Here is a 10,953-nt window from a genome sequence, read left to right on the forward strand (position 1 = left end):
TCCCCATGGACTGTCATATCCCGGAAAGAAATCATCTGGGTCTCATTAGTTTACGCCAAAATTTCTGTTTAACCTCAGCCTAGAATTTATATCTTTTATAAAGTAAATGGTTTACAGGTCACTACTTTGTAATGAAATTGCAATTAACTAAGATTCTGAACATGAATTTATTTAATTTTAACAATTAAGGAAAAATAGAGATTCTGCCAAATATTCTATCCTTTCATGTTAGGTGGAGCCAGTACTCTGTCAGGAAGAAAGGTCTGTGAACCTCGTGCCAAAGAGCTACGTGAGCAAACAGCAAGATAAACAAGTCATTCGTGGTGACAGAGGTGGAGCTGGGCTTGGTTAGAAATGAATCAGGCCATCCCACAGAGTGGGTGTCTCCTTTCTAAGTTGTTCTTCAGGGCACAATTAAAACCTCTATAAAAGGCCCAGCTCCTAGCTGTTCAGTACACCTGCCAGCAGTGTCATCGAGCACTTGACCTCTTCCTCTGGTGAAGTGGGTAAGTCCCATTCAGTGGGATCATGTTCTTCTGTACGATTCTTCATTTTCCAGCTGTTGTAGATGTTGGGGGGGGTTAAGGAGGGTCTATGTGACAGTTAGCATCAGTATCTTACAGATATACCTGCTCCTACTGCTGCTAAGTCACTTTAGTCGTGTCCGACTCTGTGCGACCCCATAGACAGCAGCCCACTAGGCTCCCCCATCCCTGGGATTCTCCAGGCAAGAACACTGGAGTGGGTTGCCATTTCCTTCTCCAATGCATGAAAGTGAAAAGTGAAAGTGAAGTCGCTCAGTTGTGCCTGACTCTTAGCGACCCCATGGACTGCAGCCTACCAGGCTCCTCCGTCCATGGGATTTTCCAGGCAAGAGTACTGGAGTGGGGTGCCATTGCCTTCTCCGACAGATATACCTAATTCCTACTAACTCCATGCCATCTTTCTATGGAGCACTTAACTCTATAAGTTTGTTTGGACATTAGGGGTTGGAGGATGGTCATATATGACTGATGTGGCTCATCTTCCTAAAAAAAGTTTGCCAGCCCTCAGTTCTCTTCTTTATATTGCTTCTACCCAATATGGACTATGCTCATGTGGTTATGGTACCTGAGGTATTGAAGTTGAGAAGCAACTAAAGAAGCCAGCTTTCCAGGTTCAGTCTGACTCACCAAATCTGGCAGCCAATCAGAAAGCACCTAACAGAAACTTACAATGATTGAATACTTGTAATACATAAGAATTAAGGCTAATAATATGAACTTTGTTTTCTGCATTGATATATCTAAATATTACAATACCACCTTTGACTAGGAAGTAGTACTTAAGAGCTGGTGACTTACAAATTATACTTCTAGATCTCTAAAGGACTATATACAGTTAGGAACTAATCCACATCCCCTTTTTATTGTTCCAGTTTTGCTGCTACAATTAGGTTTACTTATCCATTTTAAGATCCTTCACTTTTTGGTTTTCACGTAGCCGCTTTGCTCAGTCTTAGAGGAAAATTCTTGAGTAGCAACCTATCAAATCTAAATATCTACAATCTTCAGTCTGATTTGAAAAACACTAGGGAATAGGAAGAAAGAGAAAGGATATGGATAATACAAACTGGGTAGAAAATCAAAAGCTAACTACAGGATAGCCTGAGATGCGTGCCTGGCTTGAAATTTTTCAGAATCTCTTCCCTTTTATAAGCACTACATGAAAGTGAATGTCAGTCAGTCGTGTCCAAAGCCTTGTGATCCCATGAACTGTAGCCTGACTGGCTCCTTTTCCTTGTAACTCTCCAGGCAAGAGTACTGGAATGGGTTGCCATTTCCTTCTCCAGGGGATCTTCCCCACCCAGGGATCGAACCAGGGTCTCCTGTGTTGCAGGCAGATTCTTTACCAACTGAGCCATATTCAAAGATTTTAAAATGCTTTGAAAGTCCCAGTTGAAAATACTTTGGTAAAGTCAAATTATTTAGGGATCTGCCTGAAACTGTGGAGAAAGCCTCCCCAAGATCAGAAACAGAGTTTTATTCTGAATCCAATTTTATTGTTCTAGGTTTACTTGAATTTGAAGGAAGAAAAAAATGTCTCCACTTCTGAGAAGCATCTTTAATATCACTAAAATTTTCAATCAATATGCCTCACATGATTGTGATGGGACAACACTAAGCAAGAAAGACCTGAAGAATCTCCTTGAGAGGGAATTTGGAGATATCCTTCGGGTAAGAAATAACAAGAAAAGGAAATTTCTCTACTGATTTAGAGCTATGAAATTTCTTCTCAGGAAAGACCAGAGCAAGGAATGGTGACTTTATATTCATTTATAGCCATGACAGTTCTACACCATATTCCCCATTCATGTCTGAGTCTGAAGGTAATTAATTAGTTACTTAATTATTTAATCAGGCTCTTCTCTAGTAAAATGGCATTTCTGCAAATGTTTTGTTCTGTTTTCAAACATGGGATAAAAATCAAATCAGCATACTGGCTATTTCAGACATAAATGGCTGCTGCAAATCTTCATACATTTCCACTGCTTTCTCTCTTGAGGATGAATTCATTCTTATTTATCCAGCTATAACTTGTATTCTTTTGATCAGCATTAAATTATAAGACGCAAAAATTTCCAATGAATGTATGCTTTAAAATTAGGTTGTTCACGTTTTACATGCGGACAAGACTCCATACAACTGAGTGTTTCTCTAATTGTTCTTAATGTCTTTTGAGTACCAACATATTATAAAATATGCAGTGTGTGTGTGGAAGTTTACTACCTGTAAATAGTACATTGTAAAAGTTTTGATTTCTTTTTCAGAGACCACACGACCCAGAAACGGTAGACCTGGTCCTGGAACTTCAGGATCGCGACCGTGACGGGCTCATCGATTTCCATGAATTCCTCGCGATCGTTTTCAAAGTGGCTGCAGCTTGTTATTATGCTCTCGGCCAGGCCTCGGGGCTAAATGAGAAGGAAGCCAAGTGTGAGGGAAAGGGAAACCCGTTACAAGATCGCAGGAGGGAAGACCAAAGGAGATTCGAGCCCCAAAACAGACAACTAGAAGAACGCAGGCTGAAGAGGCAGGAACTGGAGGAGCTCGCTGAGGAAGAGGAGCTGAGGGAGCAGCAAGTAAGACGTGAGCAGAGGCTGCAAAGGAGAAAACAAGAAGAGTGTGGTGAGGAGGAAGAGCTGCAGCAAAGGCCCAAGGGTCGGGAGCCAGAGGAGCTTCTGAGCCGAGAGCAAAGTTTCGAGAGGCAGGAGCAACGGGAACGACAGCGCCTCCAGGTGGAACAGCAACAGCGGCAAAGAGGAGAGCTGCGGGAGCGCCAGGAAGAAGTGCAGCTCCAAAGGCGGGAGACTCAGGAGCTCCAGAGGGAGCGTCTGGAGGAAGAGCAGCAACTGCAAAAGCAGAGGCGCAGGCGCGAGGAGCGGCTCTTGGAACAGGAGAGGCGGGAGCAGGAGCTGCGGCGCAAGGAGCAGGAGCTGCTCGAGAGACAGCAGGAGCAGCAGATCCGCGAGGAGGTGCAGAGCCTTCAAGAAGACCAGGAGAGGCAACGACGCAAGGAAGAGCAGCGCTACGACCAAAACTGGAAGTGGCAACTAGAGGAGGAAAGCCAGAGACGCCGCTACACACTGTACGCCAAGCCAGCTCAACGGGAGCAGGTGAGGGAGGAAGGGCAGCTGCGGCTTGAAGAGGAGCAGCTGCAGCGGGAGAAGAGGCGCCAGGAGCGAGAAAGGCAGTATCGGGAAGTGGAGCTGCAGAGGGAGGAAGAGCGACTAAAGCAGGAGGAGGAGCAGGTGCAGAGAGAGGAGCAGCTTCAGAGAGAGAAACGCGAGAAGAGGCACCAGGAACCCAAGAAGCAGTATCTAGAGAAAGTGGAGCTGCAGGAGGAGGAGCAGCTGCAAAGAGAGGAACGAGAGAAGAGGCGCCAGGAGCGCGAGAGGCAGTACCTCGAGAAGGAGGAGCTGCAGCGGCAGGAAGAGCGATTGCAGAGAGAGAAGGAGCAGCTGCTGAGGGAGGAACTCGAGAAGAGGCGCCAGGAGCGCGAGAGACAGTATCTAGAGAAGGTGGAGCTGCAGCGGGAAGAGGAGCAGCTGCAGAGAGAGAAGAGGCGCCAAGAGCGGGAAAGACAATATCGGGAAGAGGAGCTGCTGCGGGAGGAAGAGCGACTGCACAGAGAGGAGCAGCAGCTGCAGAGAGAGGAACGAGAGAAGAGGCGCCAGGAGCGTGACAGGCAGTATCTCGAGAAGGAGGAGCTGCAGCGGCAGGAAGAGCAACTGCAGAGAGAGAAGGAGCAGCTGCAGAGAGAGGAACGCGAGAAGAGGCGCCAGGTGCTCGAGAGGAAGTATCTCGAGGAGGAGAAGCTGCAGCGGGAGGAAGACCGACTGCTGAGAGAGAAGCAGCTGCTGAGAGAGGAACGCGAGAAGAGGCTTCAGGGGCGCGAGAGACAGTATCTAGAGAAGGTGGAGCTGCAGCGGGAAGAGGAGCAGCTGCAGAGAGAGAAGAGGCGCCAAGAGCGGGAAAGACAATATCGGGAAGAGGAGCTGCTGCGGGAGGAAGAGCGACTGCACAGAGAGGAGCAGCAGCTGCAGAGAGAGGAATGTGAGAAGAGGAGGCGCCAGGAGCTCGAGAGACAGCTAGAGGAGGAGGAGCTGCAGCGCCTGGACAGGAAGAGGCAATTCCGGGATGAGGATCAGCACCAAAATGAAGTTCGTAATAACAGGGTTTACGCCAAACACCGAGAGAACAAAGAAAAGAGCTGGCAACTGGATGATTCCCGGGTGCAGGAGAGTCAATTCCAGCAGGATCGGCGCCCCCTGCAGGATGAACAAGAAGAGAAAAGAGAACGCGAACAAGAGAGGAGGAGCCGGCAAAAGCGTGACAGGCAATTCCCAGCTGAACAACTGCTGGAGCGAGAGCAGCAAAAGGAAACCGAAAGGCGAGATAGGAAATTCCGAGAGGAAGAACAGCTGCTGAAAGGGGAAAGAGAGGAGAAAATACGCTATCTGGAAGAAGACAGAAAGTTCCGCCGCCTGGAAGGCGAGCAACAGCTACGCCAGGAGCGAGATAGAAAATTCCGCGAGGAAGAACAACTGAGCCACCAGGAACGAGACAGAAAATTCCGTGAGGAAGAGCATCTCCTGCAGGAAAGGGAAGAACAGCTGCGCCGCCAGGAACGCGACAGAAAGTTCCGCGAAGAGGAACAGCAGCTGCGCCTCCTGGAACGCGAGCAACAGCTACGCCAAGAACGAAACAGAAAATTCCGCGAAGAACAGCTCCTGAGAGAAAGGGAAGAACAGCTGCGCCGCCAGGAACGCGACAGAAAGTTCCGTGAGGAGGAACAGCTCCTGCAGGAAAGAAAAGAACTGCGCCGTCAGGAACGCGAACACCTCCTGCAAGAACGGGAAGAACAGCTGCGCCGCCAGGAGCGCGACAGGAAGTTCCGTGAGGAGGAACAGCTCCTGCAGGAAAGAGAAGAACTGCGCCGCCAGGAGCGCGACAGAAAGTTCCGTGAGGAGGAACAGCTCCTGCAGGAAAGAGAACTGCGCCGCCAGGAGCGCGAGCCACAACTTCGCCAGGAACGCGACAGAAAGTTCCATGAGGAGGAAAAGCTCCTGCAGGAAAGGGAACAACAGTTGCGCCGCCAGGAACGCGACAGAAAGTTCCGTGAGGAGGAACAGCTCCTGCAAGAAAAGGAAAAGCTGCGCCGCCAGGAGCGCGACAGAAAGTTCCGTGAGGAGGAAGAGCTCCTGCAAGAAAGGGAAGAACAGCTGCGCCGCCAGGAGCGCGACAGAAAGTTCCGTGAGGAAGAACAGCTCCTGCAGCAAAGAGAAGAACTGCGCCGCCAGGAGCGCGAGCCACAACTTCGCCGGGAACGCGACAGAAAGTTCCGTGAGGAGGAACAGCTCCTGCAAGAACGGGAAGAACAGCTGCGCCGCCAGGAGCGCGACAGAAAGTTCCGTGAGGAGGAACAGCTCCTGCAAGAAAGGGAAGAACAGCTGCGCCGCCAGGAGCGCGACAGAAAGTTCCGTGAGGAAGAACAACTCCTGCAGCAGAGAGAAGAACTGCGCCGCCAGGAGCGCGACAGAAAGTTCCAAGAAGAACAGCTCCTCAGAGAAAGGGAAGAACAGCAGCTGCGCCGTCAGGAACTTGAGGGGGTCTTCTCCCAGGAGGAACAACTGAGGCGCGCCGAGCAAGAGGAAGAACAGCGACGTCAGAGGCAGAGAGACAGGAAGTTCCTCGAGGAAGAGCAGAGCCTCCAGCGCGAGCGAGAGGAAGAGAAGCGCCGCGTCCAGGAGCAGGACAGGAAGTTCCTCGAGCAAGAAGAGCAGCTGCACCGCGAGGAGCAGGAAGAGCTGAGGCGCCGGCAGCAGCTAGACCAGCAGTACCGGGCGGAGGAGCAGTTTGCTAGGGAGGAGAAGAGGCGTCGTCAGGAACAAGAATTGAGGCAAGAAGAGCAGAGACGCCGCCAGGAGCAGGAGAGGAAATTCCGGGAAGAAGAACAGCTCCGCCGCCAGCAGCAGGAGGAGCAGAGGCTTCGCCAAGAGCGCGACGTGCAGCAGAGCCGCCGCCAAGTGTGGGAGGAAGACAAGGGCCGCCGGCAGGTCCTGGAGGCTGGCAAGCGGCAGTTTGCCAGTGCCCCAGTGCGCTCCAGTCCGCTCTACGAGTACATCCAAGAGCAGAGATCCCAGTACCGCCCTTAAAGAGATGCTGCCAAATCCCGACACCTGCCGAAGCTTCGAGCAAAGGAAAATGAGAATCACTGAGTACCAAATGACTCTGGTTGTGGGAAAACTCTGGTGTTAGAATAACTCTTTTTTACAAAATCTTAATCTGTACTTTTTCATGTGCTTTGTACTTCTGCCTTTTATTCTTTCTTAAATAGTTCTTTAGGATGTCTTTGCTCTTTGGTGCAGATGTGGTGTGCATTTTTAAAAACCATAAAAGCCATTTAATTTGTTTAAGGAATTTTGTTTGGGGAACACGTTCATTCATTGCTTTCAGAAGTAACAAAGATAGTATGTCCATTTGAGATTCAAAAGAATGGGTCAGCTTTTTTATTGACCCATCTTGTAGAGAGCTCAGATATTTTTTATGTTCAAGTTGATATTTCTTTCTGGGCCTAAATTATGCTAATATTTCTCTCCAAATAGCATCCCACTTTTTGTGGCATAATTAGCACAGATTCTGCAAGGGGACTGAATTTTTCCAAAAACCCCTGAATAGTGCAGGAGGAATGGCTTCTCCAGAAAGAGTCACTGAATTCAGCCCGTAATTGGAAGAAATAACTATAAGACTTGGAATTAGATTTCTTTTACATTTAACTCCATAAATACTTAAAATATCATGAAGCAAAAGCAAGGTGTTTCTCAAACAACTCCAGAGCTCAAACTTTAAAACCATGTCTGCTGTAGTCTGTAGCATTCAGTTCCTTTCCCCCAGTGTTGGATGAGCTTGAGAATATTACTGCCTTTGTTAATTTTAGCTGAAAAGGGACCTGCTCAGGATCCTGTAAACATCTGTCTTGCTCTAGAGCCAACAAGAGATCACAGAGCATTTGGGGGTGGGGAAAAGGGAAGTTTTGTGGACAGAAGGGCAAGTCCCTAGAGGCCCTTTGACAAGCCCTGTCAGCCCACAATCCTTTGAGCCCTACTGATACTACCTTGGAGACATGTTAAAATAATTGGACTGTGTAAAAAATAATAATAATAAATATTTTGGCAATTATTTTTGTCTGTTTTAACTGTGCATCAAACCATAACTCAAGATTTAATGGTCTGGGAACTGACGTAACTTTCCAGTCATTTAAGGGTTTTGTTTACTATTAATTGATGTCTAGTTGTGAAAAAGAAAAAAAAAAAAACAACCTCTATTCTCCACAACCATTTTTTTGACTATTAGAGTGAATGCTATATTATTTCCACCAAGTTAGGATTCTTTTTCCAAGTATTTTTATTCTTGACTCTGCAGCTGTCTTTGTCCTTTTAAAATGGAGCAGGGCCCTATGGCCCTTCCCCCCGCCCCACCCCCATGTCCTGCCTTTTGCTTGTGGAAAACTTTGGTCAAAGAAGTTTAATCAGAGAAATGAGAACACATAGAAACAAAGGACAACAGTCAAAGGAGACCAAATAATAATAAGGTAGTTATTAGGTGAGTTTTCATTCCAAGCCAAAGAAAGGCAATGCCAAAGAATGTTCAGACTACTGCACAATTGCACTCATCTCACATGCCAGCAAAGTAATGCTCAAAATTCTCCAAGCCAGGCTTCAGTTCAGTTCTGTTCAGTTGCTCAGGCATGTCCGACTTATTGTGACCCCATGAATCACAGCATGCCAGGCCTCCCTGTCCATCACCAACTCCTAGAGTCCACCCAAACCCGTGTCCATCGAGTCGGTGATGCCATCCAGCCATCTCATCCTCTGTTGTCCCCTTCTCCTCCTGCCTCCAATCCTTCCCAGCATTAGGGTCTTTCCCAGTGAGTCACCTCTTCACACAAAGTGGCCAAAGTATTGGAGTTTCAGCTTCAGCGTCAGTCCTTCCAATGAACAACCAGGACTGATCTTTAGGATGGACTGGTTGGATCTTCTTGCAGTCCAAGGGACTCTCAAGAGTCTTCTCCAACACCACAGTTCAAAAGCATCAATTCTTCAGTGCTCAGCTTTCTTCACCGTCCAACTCTCACATCCATACATGACCACAGGAAAAACCATAGCCTTGACTAGACGGACCTTTGTTCACAAAGTAATGTCTCTGCTTTTGAATATGCTATCTAGGTTGGTCATAACTTTCCTTCCAAGGAGTAAGTGTCTTTTCATTTCATGGCTGCAGTCACCATCTGCAGTGATTTTGGAGCCCAGAAAAATAAAGTCTGACACTGTTTCCACTGTTTCCCCATCTATTTCCCATGAAGTAATGGGACCAGATGCCATGATCTTCGTTTTCTGAATGTTGAACTTTAAGCCAACTTTTTCACTCTCCTCCTTCACTTTCATCAAAAGGCTTTTTAGTTCCTCTTCACTTTCTGCCATAAGGGTGGTGTCATCTGCATACCTAAGGTTATTGATATTTCTCCCAGCAATCTTGATTCCAGCTTGTGCTTCTTCCAGCCCAGCGTCTCTCATGATGTACTCTGCATATAAGTTAAATAAGCAGGGTGACAATACTTGACGTGCTCCTTTTCCTATTTGGAACCAGTCTGTTGTTCCATGTCCAGTTCTAACTGTTGCTTCCTGACCTGCATACAGATTTCTCAAGAGGCAGGTCAGGTGGTCTGATATTCCCATCTCTTTCAGAATTTTCCACAGTTTATTGTGATCCACACAGTCAAAGGCTTTGGCATAGTCAATAAAGCAGAACTAGATGTTTTTCTGGAACTCTCTTGCTTTTTCCATGATCCAGCGGATGTTGGCAATTTGATCTCTGGTTCCTCTGCCTTTTCTAAAACCAGCTTGAACATTTGGAAGTTCACGGTTCATGTATTGCTGAAGCCTGGCTTGGAGAATTTTGAGCATTACTTTACTAGCATGTGAGATGAATGCAATTGTGCAGTAGTTCGAGCATTCTTTGGCATTGCCTTTGGGATTGGAATGAAAACTGACCTTTTCCAGTCCTGTGGCCACTGCTGAGTTGAACCAAGAACTTCCACATGTTCAAGCTGGATTTAGAAAAGGCAGAGGAACCAGAGATCAAATTGCCAACATTAATTGAATCATAGAAAAAGCAAGAGAGTTCCAGAAAAACATCTGCTTTATTGACTATGCCAAAGCCTTTGACTGTGTGGATCACAATAAACTGTGGAAAATTCTTAAAAAGATGGGAATACCAGACCACCTGACCTGCCTCCTGAGAAATCTATATGGAGGTCAAGAAGCAACAGTTAGAACTGGACATGGAACAACAGACTGGTTCCAAATCCAGAAAGGAGTATGTCAAGGCTGTGTATTGTCACCCTGTTTATTTAACTTGATGCAGAGTACATCATGAGAAATGCTGGGCTGGAGGAAGCACAAGCTGGAATCAAGATTGCTGGGAGAAATATCAATAACCTCAGATATGCAAATGACACCACCCTTATGGCAGAAAGCAAAGGAGAACTAGAGCCTCTTGATGAAAGTGAAAGAGGAGAGTGAAAAAGCTGGCTTAAAACTCAATATTCAGAAAATTAAGATCATGGCATCTTGTCCCATCACTTCATGGCAGATAGATGAGGAAACAATTGAAATAGTAAGAGACTTTATTTTTCTGGGCTCCAAAATCACTGCAGATGGTGACTGCAGCCATGAAATTAAAAGATTCTTGCTCCTTGGAAGAAAAGCTATGACCAACCTAGACAGCATATTAAAAAGCAGAGACATTATTTTGCCAACAAAGGTCCATCTAGTCAAAGCTATGGTTTTTCCAGTAGTCATGTATGGATCTGAGAGTTGGACTATAAAGAAAGCTGAGCGCCGAAGAATTAATGCTTTTTAACACTGGTGTGGAGAAGGCAATGGCACCCCACTCCAGTACTCTTGCCTGGAAAATCCCATGGATGGAGGAGCCTGGTAGGCTGTGGTCCATGCAGTTGTGAAGAGTCAGACAGGACTGAGCGACTTCACTTTCACTTTTCCCTTTCATGCATTGGAGAAGGAAATGGCAACCCACTCCAGTGTTCTTGCCTGGAGAATCCCAGGGACAGGGGAGCCTGGTGGGCTGCCGTCTATGGGGTCGCACAGAGTCGGACAGGACTGAAGCAACTTAGCAGCAGCAGCAGCAAATCTGGTGTTGAAGAAGACTCTTGAGAGTCGCTTGAACTGCAGGGAGATCAAACCAGTCCATCCTAAAGAAAATCAGTCCTGAATATTTATTGGAATGACTGATGCTGAAGCTGAAGCTTCAATACTTTGGCCAATTGATTCGAAGAACTGACTCATTGGAAAAGGGCCTGATGCGGGGAAAGACTGAAGGCGGGAGGAAAAGG

General features: G+C 47.0%; 1 protein-coding gene across 1 annotated transcript; it reads left to right on the plus strand.

Moving 5' to 3' along the window:
- Nucleotides 1–2,078: 2,078 nt before the first annotated feature.
- On the plus strand, nt 2,079–7,782 carry TCHH (trichohyalin). The gene is made up of 2 exons (XM_070785661.1): nt 2,079–2,216; nt 2,810–7,782. The coding sequence occupies exons 1-2, from the start codon at nt 2,079–2,081 to the stop codon at nt 6,695–6,697; spliced, it is 4,026 nt and encodes a 1,341-aa protein (XP_070641762.1). The 3' UTR covers nt 6,698–7,782.
- Nucleotides 7,783–10,953: the final 3,171 nt, after the last annotated feature.

The sequence above is a fragment of the Bos indicus genome, chromosome 3, assembly GCF_029378745.1.
Source record: "Bos indicus isolate NIAB-ARS_2022 breed Sahiwal x Tharparkar chromosome 3, NIAB-ARS_B.indTharparkar_mat_pri_1.0, whole genome shotgun sequence".
Classification (NCBI taxonomy): Eukaryota; Metazoa; Chordata; class Mammalia; order Artiodactyla; family Bovidae; genus Bos; species Bos indicus.